Source organism: Eleutherodactylus coqui, chromosome 10 (genome assembly GCF_035609145.1).
Source record: "Eleutherodactylus coqui strain aEleCoq1 chromosome 10, aEleCoq1.hap1, whole genome shotgun sequence".
In the NCBI taxonomy this organism is placed as follows: domain Eukaryota; kingdom Metazoa; phylum Chordata; class Amphibia; order Anura; family Eleutherodactylidae; genus Eleutherodactylus; species Eleutherodactylus coqui.
The window spans coordinates 16,203,068-16,222,903 of NC_089846.1; the positions used below are offsets into that span (position 1 = coordinate 16,203,068).

The 19,836-nt window shown below is 44.3% G+C and overlaps 1 protein-coding gene across 1 annotated transcript in view; it reads left to right on the forward strand.

The window, feature by feature from the left end:
• ADAMTSL2 (ADAMTS like 2) overlaps positions 1–19,836 on the forward strand; it is a 53,159-nt gene that overhangs the window by 19,522 nt on the left and 13,801 nt on the right. Inside the window, exons 12-16 of the mRNA XM_066582027.1 lie at positions 1,966–2,131; positions 8,183–8,238; positions 8,464–8,567; positions 12,974–13,100; positions 15,647–15,860. Of these exons, the coding sequence (XP_066438124.1) occupies positions 1,966–2,131; positions 8,183–8,238; positions 8,464–8,567; positions 12,974–13,100; positions 15,647–15,860 (667 nt within the window). The remainder of the gene's footprint in view (positions 1–1,965; positions 2,132–8,182; positions 8,239–8,463; positions 8,568–12,973; positions 13,101–15,646; positions 15,861–19,836) is intronic.

Consider the following 19,836-nt stretch of genomic DNA (forward strand, 5'->3'; position numbering starts at 1 on the left):
CCAACGAACCTTCTGCTACAAAGGAAGAATAGCCAAGTGGGTGAACAAACATTTGGCCCTCTTGATCCCTAATGGGGGGCATGTGATGGTAGGATCCAACACATGGAAGGGGCCCCTTTTAGCTTGTGCTGCATCACTCTGTTTTCCTAATATTTACACCCCTAAGGACACAAACATAACAGGAAAACCTGGTGGTCATATCTTTTGACCAACCCTCATTGAAGGGCTATGTTAACCCTATACACCTCCTTAAATATACACTGACATGCCAAATTCATGGGACAGGAACTAAAATCGTGTAAGACCCCTCCAGGCTGGCGTAGTGCATCAACTTGATATGGCATTGACTCCACAAGTGAATGGAAGATGTTTGAAAGGATGTTTAGCCATCTGGATAGCCACGCACAGCTCCATGGTATTTGTAGGTGCATGATTTCGGGAGAGAATGGACCTCACCACCACATCCCATAAATGCTTAATGGGACTCAATCATGCAAGTCACATCATTCATAGGAACTCTCCCAAAATGCTCCTATAGCCAGTTCTGGACAACTTGGGCCCGATGGCATGGTGCATCATCCTATTGGAATATCTCTTGACTGTGGGGTAAATGAAGTCCATGAAGGGTTGAAAATGATAGTGGGCACAGGTCAATGATGTGTTTAGGTAGACCAGTGAACTCAACCCATGTCATTAGAACACAACCCACTCCAGTATGGAACCACCAGCAGCCTGCACAGTGCCTCATTGACAACTGGGGTCCATGGCTTCATGGGGTCGTGCCACACATGAACACTACCATCAACCTGAAACAATTAGCATTGTGACTCTTTGGATCACACCACTTGTTGCCCGTCCTCAAGGGTCTAATTAGCAACCCCACAAGCCCAGGATAGGCACTGTGTCTGGTGCTGTGGTGTTAACCCTTTGCAATCCTATTTTGGATTCAGGGTTTCCTAGGGGGCTTTCTCTTTCTGCCATTATACAATGGTGCCATCTGCTGACTAGAGCCAGTACTGCAGTAGGGGACATGCTGGAGAGTCCCCGACAACAGAGCGGCCAGTAAACTACAGTAAGAATACCCTGACGGACGTCTTCCGACATCGGAGCTGTACAGCCTTCAATCAAAATGTCTTTAGACGTCAGACAGTGGATTGGAAAGGGTTAACAGAGGTCCTCTGATGGGTCTTCTGTTCCCATATTCCCTAGTAGGTACAGAACGCTGCACTGACCTACGGGATATTTGTGTGGGGCCCCTTATATTAAATGTGGATGTGATTTCGGCCAGTGGCCACTGCGCTGTCCACAAGGGGTGGTAATGCCATCTATAATGTATTCCTAGTACACACGTGATACTGGGGATCGAGGAATGCTAAATACCTGCCCAACTTCAGAAGTGAAACATCCCATCTGTCTGGCACCCACCATCATTCCTCATTCCAGCTCCGATCATTCACGTTGCCTTCCCATGAGCATGCTGGCGAGTGTTCAACCACGCTCACAAGATGACACCTCACAACTTTTACAGGTGTGGACGTTCTCAAGTGGTCCCGCGAGTTAACACCACTTCATCATCAATTTACATACTGCTATCCCAGGACTTTTGACACGTCAGCGTATGAATGCACCATTTCATATATCTCGACACGTGGGAAATGCCGAGACTCGTAGAAGCTCAGTAATGACTTCGTTCCAGTCAACCCTACGTTGAGTACCGGTAGATGCTTAGAAGAGTAAAATGGCAAAACCCAAGGACTTGTCTCCGACCTGAAAGCTAAAAGCCACACAGTGCCCTCCTTATTTAGGGCCGTATCAGGTTTAATGATAGATTCAGCGGGACAGTGCTTATTTATGGAGTCCGCCAGAAGGAGCGCGCAATAGAGGGAAACCGTGGTTTCTTTATATGAAAGCTTCCAGGAGAAGCAAAATCAAATAGTCTAACTAATAATTTCATGACGCATGTAGGCCGAGCACAATTCATGAAAACCTGCAGAACGCCCGACTCGGGGATTACATGCTGGCTCTCTGTAGGCCATTTTTATTGGCCCGTGGTTTTAACCACACTGAAAAAACAAGCAAGGTGGACTTATCCAAATCTGTGAACCTACTGAAGGATGGAAACGCGTGTATTGTAGGATCCGTACAAAAGCTGATGTTCGAACAACAAGGACAGTTTTAGGACACACTGGGTCAGATTCTCCTAAGGGCGTCCTCACACTAGGGCATTTGTGGCCGCAAAATCTGCAACCACAATGCACAGCAACGAGAACCCATTGATGTAAATGGGTTCCGTCACATGTGTTTTTTTAGCCACGCATTTCGAGTGCGGGGGAGAAAAAATGCGACATGCTCTATTTTCAGGTGCATTTGCACACCAAAGGCCCCCGTCTGCACGTAATCGGCGGGTAAAGTATGCCACCTGAGCCTACTACTAGGTCAGTTGACCAGCATATCAAGTCAACTAACCCACCTACAAGTCAGCTGAACAGCTTACAGAGTCAGCTGCCCCGCCTGCTATGTAGGCTGGCCCGCGCCGATGTGAGTGGTCCTGGTAGCGCCATAAAGTACAGTAAAATGTGCCGATCTGGGTGCAATAGCCCGCGATTGTGCACCCTGTATAGCGCATATATGCCTTATGATAGAGAGTGTATATGCGCTTACGTCCATGTATGGCAATTCTCGAGCAGTTGGGACGAGACCCCCAGGAGCAATATGGGAGCGGAGCGTTTGAAACATTCCACTCTACTGTCCGTAATCTGCGTTGTATCGCGGTATTATTTAGACACTGAATAGCAGATTTACTCAGGCACTGAATGGCAGTATTTTGTGGGATGTATTATGAGGGCCCTATAGCGTAGTATACTATGAACACTATATGAAGGTATTACATGGAGGTATTATTCAGATTCCGAATAGCAGATTTATTTAGGCATGGAATAGCAGTATTTTGTGCGTATGGAAGTGTTATGAGGGCACTATTGTACAGCATAATTTGAGAACTCTATGACGATATTACACAGGCTTTGCATGTTGGTATTATTTAGACATTGAATAGCAGTTTTATTTGGGCATTGAATGGCAGTATTTTGTGGGCAGTGTTGTAATGTTGCTATAGTATAGTATAATTTGAATATTGCCATGGCGGTATTATTCAGATACTGAATAGCAGTTTTATTTGGGCATTGAATGTCAGCATTGTTTTGGAAATGTTGTGAGTGCCCATTAGTGTAGTATAATTTGAATACTGTACACAAGCAATATGTAGGCATTATATGATGGGATTATTTTTAATGCAATGTAACCCACTATAGACCCCAGGGGGGGGCTCTCAAAAGCTACCACTCATTTTATAGGCATTGAAGATACATAAGATATCCAACAAAAATTTGAACTATTGAGAGTTGTCGGAAGTGACAGAGTAATAGTGCCCCTAGCAGTAAGTGTCTTCCTTAGTTCCTCTAATAGTAAAAGATACCCCCTTAATGGCCGCAAGTAGTAATAGTGACCCCGTTAGTGGCCCAGTAGTAATAGTGGCCCTAGTAGTAATAGTGTCCCCCTTAGCGGTCCCAGTATTAATAATGACCCCCCCATATTTGCCCCAGTATTAATAGTGACCCTGTTAGTTGACCCATCAGTAATAGTGTCCCCTTTAGTTGTCCCAGTATTTATAGTGACCACCCCCCATAGTGGCCACAGTAGTAATAGGGATCTCCATATTGGGCCTAGTATTAACAGTGTTCCCCTTAGTGGACCTCTGGCTGGGCAGAAATCATGAAGCATTTAATGTTCCCAGTAGGTGCTCCATTTAACTCACTTAATGACCCTTTTGAAGTTCTGCAGACTGCTGCCTAAGGCAACAGGCTCAAGTAGCCTCATGGTAGGGGTGCTCCTGATAGACCCCCAAAGTGCAACTGGAAAATAGGCTACTATACATGCCCCTCCCCTTTCTTCACCCTCCCAGCATGACACACTTACCTAACTTCTAAAGAGACATGGGAAGTGGATATTAAGTCTAACCCCCTGACTAGCATCTTAGTATAGACATATTAGCATCTTACAAACCCCGAATAGAAGGGTAGATTATTTTGGTGATGGGTTTCCTTTAAATTGGAAAAAAAATCTAGGTAATGGGATTATTTTACAAGGCTTTATATATATATATTTTTTAAACTCCAATCATTAGTTAAAATCCATGTTAAATCCAGTTTGATTAACGTAGGTGCACAGACTGTTAATCCCAAGAGTCCGCAGCATTATTCTTTGCTTCAAACGCCCGTCTTCAAGTCAGGCAGCCAAAACAACACTTGAATCACGTCCCGCACCTGCTTGCCAAAAACTTTTTTTTTTCACTCTCTTCCCTTTTTGGCATGGACTAGTCCAGTAAAACACTGCGGGAGCAATCCAGAGGGAAAGAATAGGTTTTGTTTTATAAAGCTGGTAATTTTACTGAAACACAAGTGCGCACCCACCGAAGGCCAGACGGGACAAGAAAGTCCAACTTGAAATAATACCGTGAAAATGATGTTTCCTCAAGTCGACAGAACAAGGATGACGGTCCCGCTGCTCCGACTTAACAAGTAGCCATCCAATCAATGGTTGTTATGACGGCTTACATCAGACATGGCACATGTTTTCTTATTGTACATGTTTTCATTCTATCGTCTGTACATGACTATGGGGGCAGCCATTGGTTGTAGACTGAAGATGACTCGTTGACTTCTATGGAAGAGTATTGTGGGCTATGACCTGTGCAGAGATGGGGAGGAGGTGAGCTATGAACATCACCAATAGACATCTATAGGAGAGTGTTGTGGACCTGCTCTGTGCGGGGTGAAGGAGGAGGTGAGCTATGACCATTACCTACAGACTTCTATGGGAGATGGTTGAGTGCATGCTCTGTGACCTGTGTAACGAGAAGGTGAGCTGTGATCATCACCTATAGATTTCTATGCGAGAGAGTGTTGTGGGAATACTCTGTGACTTGATCAGGGAGGAGGAGGTGAGCTGTGACCGTGTCCCATAGACTTCTATAGGAGAGTGTTGTGGGCATGCTCTGTGACCTGTGCAGAGAGGGGATGGAGGTGAACTATGAACATCACCCATAGACTTCTATAGGAGAGTGTTGCAAGCCTGCTTTGTGACCTGTGTTGGGAGTGAGCTGTGACCGTATCCTATAGACTTCTATAGGAGTGTATTGTGGGCATGCTCTGTGACTTATGCTGGGAGGCAGAGAAGGTGAGCTGTGACCATGTCCTACAGAATTCTATAGGAGAGTATTGTGGGAACGCTCTGTGATCTGTGCAGAGAGGGAGAGGAGGTAAACTATGATCATCACCTATAGACATCTATAGGAGAGTGTTGTGGGCATGCTCTGTGCTGAGAGGTAGAGGATGTGAGCTGTCATCATCACCTATTAACTTCTTTGGGAAAGTGTTGTGGGCAAGCTCTGTGACCTGGGCAAGGAGGAGGAGGTGAGCTGTGACAATCACCTGTTGTAACTGGTGACTCCTGTGTTATCTATATATAGGTGTTATCTCCCATTGTAATCCTGCCTGTGATGATAATGAGATGATGGCTGTGAGGTGATCTCTAAAGAACTGGAAGCATTGGAGCATTATTAGGCTTAGTTATCAGTGTGAGAACTATGAGATAGTAGGAATGTTTTTTCATGTAGATAATCACACAAAGTGTGATACTCAAAGTATAGTCTTATATCAAGACTGGTGGAGTGGTCACCTCCTTTGGTTCTCCCGACATTATAAGTTGATGAGACAGGAATGACGCCAATAAGACAGGAGTCAAGAATTATCTCATTAGTCATCTATCCAGTTTCTTCAACAGTATGCAATTCCCCTGGTTAAGCAAGAATATCACAACTCCAAGACGTTCATGGCCAACTTTGCAGATGTTGACAAGAAAAGTTGAAGGGTCAGATCAGAGACTATTTTTGCACTAAATAATGAGTTAAAAACGCTATCTTTTCTCCTTAGGGAGAGCACCTAGACGGTGAGTGAGGAGACTCTAAAGGCCATTCATGGTCCTCTGGGTAATATGCAAATAAGGGAGATGGAATAATACCACCACAGTGGCACCTATTGGAAAGCAGCATTCCTTTAAGCCAAAGTTAGACTCTTTATACAAGCCTTGTTACCCAGAGGAGCATGAATGGCCTTTTGAGTCTCCTCACTCACGTCTAGGTGCTCTCCCTAAGGAGAAAAGATAGTGTTTCTGACCCCCGATCCCAGGCCTCTCACTAGCAAAGCCAGATTCCTCTTGTACACGGATGAAGGGCAAATACCTTGAAACAGCTGTCTGTACATGGAGTCTGGCTTTGCTTTACATTCCTAGTCAATGTTACAAGGCTTGTATAAAGAGTCTAACTTTGTCTGGAAGGAATGCTGCCTTCCAATAGGTGGCGCTGTGGATGTATTATTCGATCTCCCTTATTTGCATAATGAGTTGAGGGACACTGTAATAGCCAAATGGAATGATGGTGAAAAATGGGCAGTGATACTCAAGTATAGTCTGATATCAAGAGTGATAGAGTGGTCATCTCTGTAATGTAGACTTATGTTCTCCAGACATTATAATTTGATGAGACATCAGATGGATATGATCTCCTTAGACACATATCTTATTTCTTCAGAAGTCTGCCATTTCCCTGGTCAACCAAGACCATCATGACTCCAAGACATTCATGATCAACTCTATGGATGTTTAAAAAAAAATGGAAGGGCCAGAGGCCATTTGTGAGGACTGAAGAGTTGAGGGTTACTGAAATAAACAAATTCAACAATGAAGGTGCAAAAATAGGTAGTGATACTAAGAAGTATAGTCCGATATCTAGAGTGGTAGAGCGGTCACCTCTGGGATGTAGACTTATGGACTTCAGACATTATAAGTTGATCATACAAGAGACGGGAATGATCTCCTTAGACACTATCTAGTTTCTTCAGAAGTAAGCTATTTCCCTGGTCAGCCAGGAATATCACAACTGCAAGATGTTTATGTCCAACTCTATGGATGAGAAAAAATGGAGGCGTTGAAGGCCATTTTGCTTGAATTAATGACTATCTTGATTTCTTTTTCCATTTGTCTTTCGAAATTGAGTTGACCAAGTTTGTACATTTCTGTAACTTTTTTTCCCTGTGTTGTGCACATGTAATTTTTCCCGTTTCTTTAAAAAGCCTGCTTCTCCCCCCAGTCAGAATGTGGGGTTTTTATTTCAGAAGACCCTCCATGCCCCCTTGTCATTGAAAAGGCCTTAGTGCCCGGTATGGAATTAGATCCTGTGAATGCATCATTGGTAAAAACAATGGGACTTGCTGTTGTCAATGGGGGTTGGGTATTGTAGCCTGTGAAAATACTAAATCCTATTGATATGAAGTCTAATTGGGCTATACAAGGGATATTACACTTCTGTCTAGGAAGTTCTGCATGTTATGACTACATTTGTCTGGTTAAGGCAGACAGAAACTGCATGAACGGCGCAAAGATACTGCACCTACTTAATTACCCTAAATGGTGGTTCCCTCTTAGGAAACACCCTTTAAAAAAAAGTTCATCTCCCCTCCCTGTACTTGTATAATAGGGCACTTTCCCCACGCCCCCCGTGGAACTCCCTCCTCCTGAGCCGCAGGGGACCCTTGAAGGAATTGAGCCTCTACAAAGGAGACGCAATGTCATTTCAATGTCCCAGCGCTGCTCGTCTCCGCGCTGAGATGATGAAATCCCATTGCGTAGAAGAAATGAAGCAGTAGCCTAAAAGGGGGAAATAGGCCCAGTAAAATGGTCCATTGTGCTTAGCTTTGGACATCCTCTTTTCCTTTGTGGAGGCTCAATTTCTTCAGGGGTCTCCTGTGACGCAGTGGGGAGGGACCGTTTTATACAAGTGCCAGGAAGGGTGATGCGTTTTTTTTTTTTTTTTTAAAGGACTCATTTTTGAAAAAACATAAAATGTCCTTTAAACCCTCAAAAGGTATCAATGAACGATGATCCGGTGAGACAAGTATACGTTCATACGGTTTCTGTTCATTCGCAGCTACCCATCGTAGCTCCAAGTTCTTAGAGTCACTTGTCGCTGTTTGACCGAGTCCTTGATAAAAGTGACAAAAACAGCCATTTTCGTTATATTCTGATCTGTTTCTATACTGGGTATTTTTATCCCATTCTCTCTTTTTAGACAGTGGAAGCTCTGCTTCTAACCAGGCTGGGGATTCTACTTGGGGAACAGGACAGGTATGTTTTTTAATACCCAAAACCAAACACCTGAGCACACCCCTCCATAAGCTTTATGTCTATACAATGTATCTCCATATGTACATATACGAATAAACAAACACAACCAATATCCAAGTGACTGTGAAGCTAAAACCGTAACGCACTGTTTTGGTCGTTAAGAGATGCCGCCCATTCCTTGATAACGGTAGCCCGCTCATAATCCTCTGTTTTGTCTATCGATAGAAAAGGGCCAAAACTACTGAGGAAGGTGCAGGGAATTAGCGCCGTGGACATGTACCGATGGAAGCTGTCTTCTCACGAGCCATGCAGTGCCACGTGTACCACAGGTTTGTGTCGTATATCTACTATTTTGTATTAGCCATTTTTTCAGGGATGGTTCCAGGTTGGTGGAGGTCACTTGGCAAAAAAACCCAACTTCTAGCACCCGGATCCCACTTGACCCCCAATGCAGTCGGGGCCAGTGACTTCTTTAGACAGCATAGATAACAAGACAGCGGACAGGTATGTGGAAGCCAACCTGGTCGTGTGCATTCGGCCTAATCCAGAACATTACAGAGAGGGGCATTAAAGGGGCTGTCTGTGTTTTTTAACCTATTATTAAATGATAGTAGTGAACTTCATCAATATCCCTAAAATTGGGATATAACACTAGTGGTGGTGGTGGGGTGGCTTCCAATGCTGGGTTCCATATCTGATCAAAGACAATATCTGGATAAAGCTTGTATCTTCTCCCCATGTTTGTGTTGCTTTATTCCTCATAATAATGGCCTTTATTTATAAAGTGCATACATTTATTGAGGAGAAGAAGGAGTAGGAGGAAGAAGAAGATAAAGCATGGTGGGTCCGTGGTTAGTGCTGTTACCTTGCAGTGCTGAGGTCCTAGGTTCAAATTTGACCAAAGATGGCATTTTTATGGAGTTTGTTTGTTCTCCCAAATCTACTAATTGGTGAATATAGATTGTGAGCCCCAATTGGGACAGAAAATGTAAAGTCATGTGATGTGTAACATATATGTGTTATATGAATACAGGTGATTATTATGAAACATATGGAGAACATACAAGCTCCACGTAGATGTTGTTCTTGGTCACATTTGAACCAAGGACCCCAGTGCTGCAAGACTAACCACTGAGCCACCATGCTTCTTCATCTTTCTCCTCCTCACTAAATGTATGTGCTATATAAATAATAGTGATTGTTGTTATGGCGAATGGGCCCACGTGGGCACAGAGAGAGCGTGCAGGATCCAAGCGGATGTTGTCCTTGGCTGGATTTGATTCTAGGGCCCTGGTGTTGTAGGGCACCAGTGCTGACCACTGAAGGGCCAGCATCATCTTTTTCTTCACCTTTGTCTTCTTCTGTGTCTTCTTCTTCCTCTACTACTTATTATTATTATTTCTTCTTCTTCTTTCTTTCTTTCTTTCTTTCTTTCTTTCTTTCTTTCTTTCTTTTTCCCCTTCTTCTTTCTTCATGGGGCGATCAGGGTCGCTCCAAACTTTGTCAAGTTTGACAAGAAACATGAGCAGACCATCGTGCCTTAATTCTCCCTGTGGAGGCTCGTAGAGAAACTGAACAGCTTTTGTCAGGTTCGTCCACAGATCACAATTAATCATCAGAGCTCCCAGGATTAGGACACATCGGGATCAGTTTGCCTCTTGGTATTCCTCTAGCAGGAGGTGGAAAACGTCTTTAACTGGGCATTCAGTAGTCCATTCATCCCAAATGTTTTTGACACAGATCCGACTGATAACCAATAATCTCTAAATATCAGAGATAGATCATTACAGAATTTTCTAGAATTGTTTTCATTGTCCATTACCAAACCAAAAATTATCAGACCTCCAAGAGGAGCACAAACCTTTAGGACTCAATTCACATGACTGGGATCCACCTTAAAAAAAATCCAGTGCATATTTTTTTGGAAATCCATTCCAGAAATCTGCATATTTTACCGCGGATTTCTGCTACAGATTTGCATTTTGAAGATGCCACGGAACGGCATTTCTGATATAGATTCCACACGGATCCCGTGTCGAGGATTGACATGCTAGTTCTGTCTTCATTGCATCGCAGATTTCAAGTCTGTGCCATAAGAACTACAATGCGGAATCATAAGGAACTCAATGGCAGGGTAGAGCGACATGGAATGCAAGAGATGTCATCTTGGAATCTGTGTTGGAATCCGCAGAAAGAAGTGGGGCGTAAAAGTAATTTTTATTTAGCAAATAGTCCATTTTGATTATTTTAGCAGTATGATAGCAATAATTGGAGGAAGATGGGAGCATTGATGTTGGATCACCCAGGCTTTGTTTGTCATCTGTAAGTAGTGTTGCTCATCGTGATCAGCGAGGCGATAAAATCAGACCTATTTTTGCTAAATCGGATCATCCCAATCAGATTTTTAACAAAAATCACCAAAAATATTGGCTCTCTGCTTTGAGCAGAAGGGAAACTTGTGACTACTTGGCACTGCTGGAGTTCTAGGCTTGAATCTGATCTTGATTGGGATTTGAACCTGGGATCCCAGGACTGCCTGATTTTTACTTCTGTTGATTTTACTGGAAGCCAGAAGAATCTGGAGTCACAATTATTTTTTTTTAATTGGGTTGGTCACTCAACACTATCTGTAACCATGGAAACACATAGGGCAGCATGGAGCTGTATACACAAAACAGTAGAGTTTTAGATGCACTGCAGCAATGAAAAAGAAAAATTAGCCGCAAACATACACAAACCGTTTATGTACAAACACTATAATTAATGGGCATGTGCGTCCCATTTAACATGCATCCAATTTTTCAAAAACATTGACTAGAACTTTAGAAAAGCAATGAAAAGTAACTAAATAATACTACACAGCACCCCCTTGTGTCTGCAGCGTGAAATAGCTTCCACAGAGTTGGCTTAGGGTGCATAAATACATACTACCTGTTCCCAGCCGCTTGGCTCGCAGAGCCCTGTGGTAAGATAGGCTCAGCAATATTTCCACTGGCAGAGCGGTAAGAGGGCACAGCCTGTGACTTTAGACAAGGCTCTTTTGTGAGTATGAGACCAGAAGACACTGCATGTGACTCTGCGTCTGCAGGAAGGCTGCTCGCTCCATGCCATGTCCCTTTCCTCCTGAGTACGGAATTATACGGTATATTTAAAAAAACGCTTACTTGAAGGCAGACACTTTCCATTAGTGTAACGTGTTATGGTTCTACGTGCCCACCACCTACCGCCCTATAAAGCCCTTACTCTGAAAGTCCACGGTGCTTGGTTTTAGACTTTTTGTATTTATTTTCAACTATTGAGGGTCAAGAACCCACCCTTTAGGAGCATTGTGTGTGCTATGTCCCATTTTAGAACCATCTAGCTATAGTCTACAGCTGTATACATTGGTGATGAGTTCCTCATTTGGCTTCTCCATTTAATAGCTGGAGGAAGCGTGGCTTCAAAGGAATTTCTTTTTCTGGAGGACTCAGCTTGTAATACTCCATTTCTCCTGCGGTGGTGCTACAGTGAAATTAAACACAGGTTCCCTCAGAGTTGATCACTGAGGGTCATTGAAGGGGCAATTATTTTCCCCTGTTATTATCATATCCAAAGAAACTGGATTATTAAAGGGACAGCCTGGAGAAATCACATTTTTTCCTATGCCTGCACTGCTCACCTGACTCTGGAGGTCTCCTCTATGTATTGCACATACTTCCCTGCAGTGCAGCCCCTGTCTGATGCTTTTCAGGCACCATCTTGAGATTGAGATTTTTTACTTTCAGTTTCACATTAATCCCATGATGCATCAGTGTATTATTAACTGAGGCTATACTATTTTTGCCTGCTGAGGAAACTCTGGAGGTCTCCTCTATGTATTGCACACACTTCCCTGCAGTGCAGCCCCTGTCTGATGCTTTTCAGGCACCATTTTGAGATTGAGATTTTTTACTTTCAGTTTCACATTAATCCCATGATGCATCAGTGTATTATTAACTGAGGCTATACCATTTTTGCCTGCTGGGGGGACAGTTTAATTATCATTACCTTTCATATTGACCTAAATAAGCTACAGACCATAAGTATACAGTCAGGATGATGAGCTGTGATCTCCTATATTATACCTGTGTGATCATCATCAGTAACTGTGATAGGAGTGTCTGTGTCTCCCTCTGGATAGTTTCGCTGGTGGGTTCATGTAACAGCATTACACAAACTGAGAATCTGATGAGAAACTGAATATATAATCCAAAGTCTGAGCTCGTTAGAATTGAGAAAAAAAGAGTTTGGGAGTTTCAGACACAAATAACTAACTGAGGTATATATATATATAATGAATTTTAAAAATCACTGGAGTGGCCCTTTAAGAATCAGAGATGGGGGTATTGACACAAAAGTCATGATAAGGGTCTAACATTAGGCTCTTCTGTCTTAGATGGTAAGACCCGGTACGTTTGGGTCTAACCTTGATCTTATATGTAGACCACAGAAAAAAACAAAGCCACAATTTTTTTAATTTTTTTTTTGTAAAGCTTGATAAAAACAATATTGCACATCAAATGCAGACAGGAGGACCTCTTAGTCCTCAGATAGTCGTATGTCTTTAGGAATTAAGATTTTATAATATTTATCACGAATTGTGTTTCAATTTTCTAACGAAATGCCCCCCCCCCCCAATTTTTTTATTTTCTTGACTTTTTTCGGTATTACGTTTTTTCCTCACTATCCGACCTTTCTTTTTGTTTTCCCGTCGTAGGAGTGATGTCGAATTACGCCATGTGTGTACGGTACGACGGAGTGGAAGTGGACGACTCACACTGTGACGCACTGACCCGTCCCGAGCCCGTGCACGAGTTCTGTGTCGGGCGGGAGTGTCAGCCAAGGTACACTCTGTAGTAAACACTCATTTGCAGATTACTTCGGCTGCCACGTTCCCGGACCAACCTTCTCAAAACTTCCAGATGGAGACGGCCAAAAATATCATCACTGCATTTTTGAAGGCTTCTGGTAGAAATGTACTGAGTCATTTGGTGATGCGATGGATAGCGAGTCATGACTGCACAACCAGTTGCTGCTTTATGTCACATCATACCCTCATTTTCCAATGTAACGTAATTAAAAATACTCATGTTTTTTTTTCCTTCCCTGAAATAGCAAAACAAAAACATTCCACATCCCGAAAAGGTTATTCCACCCAAATGACAGAATTCTCCTCTTATTTTTGTTATTTTAGTCCTGGTTTAGATATAAACTCATGTTAAGTCATGATTTCACAATATCCGTGTAGCTATAACATTTTTATGAGTGACGATTAATCTCGTTGCAACAAAAAGTTCTCCCATGATTACTGTTTTTTCTAAGTGGATCAAAACCAAAGGTGTCGTCACAATGGGCACCACACCAGTACCTTCATAGTAACATAGTGGTAACATAGTATGTTCGGCCTCAGTTGGTGCATTCACTCAGCAATGCTCGTTTCTGTGTAATAGCACAGGAACGATCATTGATGGGATGTCCTGTCGGGTATCTGTGCCAAACAGGTCATCCCGTGTAAAAGCACCCTAACCCAGGCCCAGCAGGCTGCAAGCTTTCCCTCAGTCTCCGCTCACTTATGGGTCCAACAGTCACATACCCGTCTGAGCACGTGACCGCTGAAGCCATTCACCAGCGTCAATGGGCACTGAGACCAGTGATTGGTCGCAGTGGTCACATGCTACAACAGGCATGTGACCACTGGATTTGGAAGTGAGTAAGCGGCAGAGACACATTGGTCAGTGTAGATTTTTATTATTTTTTTAACCTCCTCAATACTTTCACCTGTATCTGATGACGCAGATACAGTAGAAATGTAGCCCCAATATTCCATGTGTGGTCTGACCACTGACTTGTAAAGAGGAAGAACAATGTTCTTGTCATGTGCCTCTAAACTTCTTTTGATGCACCCCGTGATCCTATTTGCCTTGGCAGCAGCTACCTGGCACTGGTTGCTACAGTTAAGCTTACAGTTAAAGGAGATGTCCCGCGCCGAAACGGGTTTTTTTTTTTTTTAAACCCCCCCCCCCGTTCGGCGCGAGACAACCCCGATGCAGGGGTTAAAAAACCCACCCGCACAGCGCTTACCTGAATCCCGGCGGTCCGGCGTCTTCATACTCACCTGCTGAAGATGGCCGCCGGGATCCTCTGTCTTCATGGACCGCAGGGCTTCTCTGCGGTCCATTGCCGATTCCAGCCTCCTGATTGGCTGGAATCGGCACGTGACGGGGCGGAGCTACACGGAGCTACACGGAGCCCCATAGAGAAGAGCAGAAGACCCGGACTGCGCAAGCGCGGCTAATTTGGCCATCGGAGGGCGAAAATTAGTCGGCACCATGGAGACGAGGACGCTAGCAACGGAGCAGGTAAGTATAAAACTTTTTATAACTTCTGTATGGCTCATAATTAATGCACAATGTATATTACAAAGTGCATTATTATGGCCATACAGAAGTGTATAGACCCACTTGCTGCCTCGGGACATCTCCTTTAACTATAATCCCCAAGTTCTTTCCCATCTCAGTGTTACCCAGTGGCTTCCCATTTAGTGTGATTGTTCCCAGCAAGGGAAACCACATAATCTTGTAGATATGATACCTTTTAATGGCTATCAAAAATACATGATGTTAATGTTAGTGTTGGGGGGTCACCAGGCCAGCAGTGTTCTCTGTGCTATAGATTTCCCATGCTTCCCAGTCACGCATGAAGCCTCGTGAAGAATTTAGTCCTCTATTAAAAGTGTCAAAAGTTGTTATATATTTATATTTCCAAATTCTTCTATGGCTTTGTAACTTGAAATTGCCTTTCAGTAACATAACTCTCATACTTTCCATGTTGTGTCTGTGACTAGAGAAATGCTCCGCCACAGGGAATTCTGTCTTTATCTTTTTAACAGGACACAAACTTAAAGCGAGGATGAGATCTCATCGCCAAACGATTAAACAGAGAAAGATAGAATTCCCTGTGGCAGAGCACTTTTCTAGTCAAGGACACGACATAGAACATATGAAAGTTATGATACTGAAAGGCAATTTCAAGTCACAAAGCAATAGAAGAATTTGGAAATATAAATTCATAACAACGTTTGACACTGCTAATAGAGGGTTAAATTATTCACAAGGATTTATGCGTGACTGGGAAATATGAGAAATCTATAGCACAGAGAACACTGCTGGCCTGGCGGCCCCCCAGCACTAATTTAGGGACCATAAAACCTTCACTCCCTTATCAGTGACTATTCTTTTAGATGCAAATTATTCACATTCATGTATGTGCTCTGTCATAAGTATGTGTGTATTCTCATCACCTTCCTGTGTAGTTCCTGGTGACCAGAGATCCCATTGTGTCCTACAACTCAGGAGGTCCAGTGCAGTAACATAGTTCTCCCTTGTTATAGGTGGGAGACCAGTAGTTGGAGTGAGTGTTCGCGGACATGCGGTGAAGGCTACCAGTTCCGTATTGTCAGATGCTGGAAGATGATCTCTCCTGGCTTTGACAGCTCTGTGTACAGCGACTTATGTGATTCTGCTGATATCACCAAACCAGACGAGAAGAAGGTCTGCAGAAATCCAGCATGTGGACCTCAGTGGGAAATGTCGGAATGGTCTGAGGTAAACGCACATCATAACCTGCCCACAGCATTTGTCTTTATTTGTGAAGTTACCTATAAAGGGAATGTTTCATCAGAAAATGCCCTAATATATAAACAAGGTTTTCATGTTAAACATATTTTTGAAGAATTTTTGATTTCCTTTTTTAATAGTCGATGCCACTTTTTATATTTAAAAAACCTTAATATCCTGCAGTTCTCACACCCTGTGAAGAATCCCCCCCCCCCCCCTTATATATATATTGCACTGAAAGGCAGTCTGCCTGTATTCTGCTTGTGTAGATAGCAGCATACCCATACTAGAACACTTTTAGGGAATAAATACTGTACCAGAACCAAGCTCAGTACATAAATGCAATTACAGAACCAAGCTCAGTACATCAATACAATATCAGAGCCAAGCTCAATACATAAATACAGCAACAGAACCAAGTTCAGTACATAGACACAGCAATAGAACTAAACTCAGTACATAAATACAGCAGCAGAACCAAACTCATAACACATAAGTAGCACCAGAGCCAAGCTCAAGATTCATACAGCAACCGGAATCAAGCTCTACCTCCTTTCCACGTGCTCTCACTGTCGGGGTCCCTCAGGGTCGGTCCTTGGTCCCCTTTACTTCTTTATCTTTACAGCCCCAATCGGGCTAGCCATTCGCAGATTTGGCCTCCAACCCGACCTCTATGCTGCTGATAACACCCAGCTATACATCTATTCCCGTGACATCTCTGCACCTTTCCTCCAAAACATTACCGACTGTCTGTCCGCTGTCTCTAACACCATGTCCTCCCTTTTTCTCAAACTCAACCTCTCAAAAACTGATCTCTTCTTTGTACCCTCAACCAGCCAACCTCTCCCCAACATCTCCATATCAATATCCGGCACCATCATAACCCCCAGACAGCACGCCCGCTGCCTAGGGGTCACATTGGACTCAGACTTCTCCTTTACCCCCCACATCCAAACTCTGGCCCGAACATGCCACCTGCAGCTCATTGCAAAAATCCGGTCATTCCTCACCATGGACACACTAAAGACACTTGTCGTCGCCCTCATCCATTCCAGACTCGACTACTGTAACTCTCTGCTAATTGGCCTTCCCCACAGCAGACTCTCCAATCCATACTAAGTGTGGCACCTAGACTCATCTTCCTATCCAGCCCCTTCTTAGACGCCTCTGCACTACTATGCCAGTCGCTGCACTGGCTGCCCATCCACTATAGAACTCAATTCAAATTCATCACCCACAGAGCTCTCCATGGCACCGCTCCACCGTTCATCACCTCCCTCCTGTCCTTACACCACCCAGACCGCACGCTCCGCTCTGCCAACAGGGTCAGACTAGACGTTCCCTTTATATGTATGCCTTGCTCGCCTCCAGAGCAGCACCGACCCTTTGGAACGCTCTACCCAAAGACATCCAGACAATCCCCGATTCATGGAACTTCAGACGTGCCCTAAAGACTCACCTCTTCAAAAAAAAGCATACCAACTCCCCTGATTTTAGTTTCCCGCCCTCAAATTACACCCATCTTGTACATTCCTTGCCCCCATATCCCCTACCCCGTCCTCATTGAGCCCCCTATGCATCTGCGGAATAAGTTGGCGCTATACAAATAAAAATTATTATTATTAATAAGATAAATACGGCAGCAGAACCAAGCTCAGTACACAAATACAGTAGCAAAATGGAGAAATTGTGTGCAGGAGAGCTGATTGGCTGACAGTGATGCCTCAGAACATCAGAGGGGAGGAGTCAGAGCCAGGAGGAGGATGATTCATGTAGCCCTACAAGACACTGCCGCACGGAGGAAGAAGCTCATTTGGCTGGGCAGATTTAAGCGGAGCAATTGCAGCCAACTTCTATCTACCTGGTGCCTCTCCTACAAGCAGCTGGCCGGTGGCATGTGTGACCCACATAGGTCGCATGTAGCTGAGGCCGGCCGTGCGAACCACGAATCAATGTTGGGAAACAGCCTGCTTGTACAGGAGTCCGGCAGGTCCTTTCTTTTTTTTTTGGAGGGGAGTCTCGCGGACATGATTGGATAGGATTTCTACTAATTATAATCCACCTAGACGTTTGATGTGACTTCCTGCATTATTTGCTTCTTTTCCATAACTACACTTGTACAATTACTGACAAAGAGAGCTGCAAATTGCACAGTCAGCATTTTCCGCACTCCTGCCAGCTCCTCAAAGGGATGCGGGCAGTCATTACTCCGTGCCCTCCTGTAATTGCAGGCTGGCCCGCCTAATAATATTGAGTTCAGAATGCCGCCTTGTACAGGTGACCGGTGTGTTTGATCTGTATACGGTACAGCTGTGCGTCTCCCGCTGCGAGGAAGGCTTGCACGCATTCCTTTAGCCACTGGGCACCATTACCAGCTAAACTAATCTGGTTTTTGATCAGTCTGAAGCTTAGTGCCAGCTGGCGGAGCATAAAACAGGCTATTATAGAGTGATCGGAACAGTATTAAAGTCCCTGTGAAGTGTCTACGAAACGCGTCGGTCATACGCTGCCCTGTCATAGAGCCTTACAATAATGTGCTATCTCCCGGCGATGCTGTCTTATATAACTGCAGGCTATGCCTCTGGTGTTGTCAGTTTAGATAGGCTGCGGATCAGAGAAATAGCTTTGGATAGTACGAGGAGAGACAGAAGATCTTCCTAACTGCTGTACAAGGGTGTAGCCATAGGGGGTGCAGAAGCGGTAGTCACTCCCGGGCCCTGATGACTGAGGCGGTGAAGCAGGAGAGGTTATGGCACGGCGGTGATAGACGGACGCAGAGGTAGCACATTTTTATGAAACTGAACTTTACTGCATCTAAGTAACTTTTTGCATTCTTTCACTCCATAGGAGGGTACTCGCACTTGGACGTTTCATTAAAAATCACTCAGCTTTGCAGATAAGATTTAGGCACACCGCCTTTACACCGTCTCTTGAACCTGGTGGCAAGAAGTCACCTGACCAAACTTTGGGTACTTGCTCCATATGCAGGATAGCCTTTTCACTATCTGTAGCCTATATCACCCTGTTGAAGCTGCATATTTACTCACCTTTGGTCTAACCGTGGTCATTAGGGCCCTTCCTATGACAACCTGGCTGCTTTTGCAACAGGAGAACGCAGATGTCCATATGGCCGTGCTGCTCTTCCAAATGGCGACGGCTGCCACCACTTCCTCTTTGCGCTGGTGCTTCTGCCGCTTTACAAATCACTGCTGCCACTCACTCTTGCTGCGTCAACTCTCAGAGCTGTGACGCAGCTCACATTGTTTTTAGAGTTCTCCTGAGGCACCGTGAGAGTTTCAGGACATTCGGGGGGTGGAGCATCTTCTGTAGTGCTACACACATCTTAACTCTCTTTCCCCTATCTCGCTGGCCATCCACATCACAGGCAGGAGGCGACACCTAGTCCGGGCGCTAACCAGCACCCATCTCGTCAGCATTGCTATTATCTCCTGCTCCTTGACATTACTCACTGGCAGGGGAGTGAAGCTTTCCTCCAGTGCCTGGAGTCCTTGTAACACAGCTCTACCCCTCTGCCTGGCTGAGTCTCGGGCCAGGGAGGACAGAGCCTAATGTGGCTGCTTGGGGCCACCTGTCACAGCGGCTGTAAGGCGATACTAGCTGTAAGGGACCATGTAAGACAGTACTTCCACCTTATAGTGACATAAAAGTGACATATGGCTAGGTTATTGTAAATCGAGATTTGCAGATCATAGGGCGGTTTAACTACTGAGACTTCCTCCAGTTGGTAGAATGAAGGGGCCGTGAGGCTCTATGAATTTTTTCTCCCCATCTCCATTATCATCCAGGTACTGGACAAAGAAAATAAAGAATGGATCTCAGTCCCCATTTCTTTGCTAATGGTAGGGGTTTGTGCAGTAAGACTCTCAATATCAGCAAATGACAACATTTTCTAGCTGTACGTAGTCATTTGCTCTACAAGCACCTAACAAAGCAGTTAGGTGGA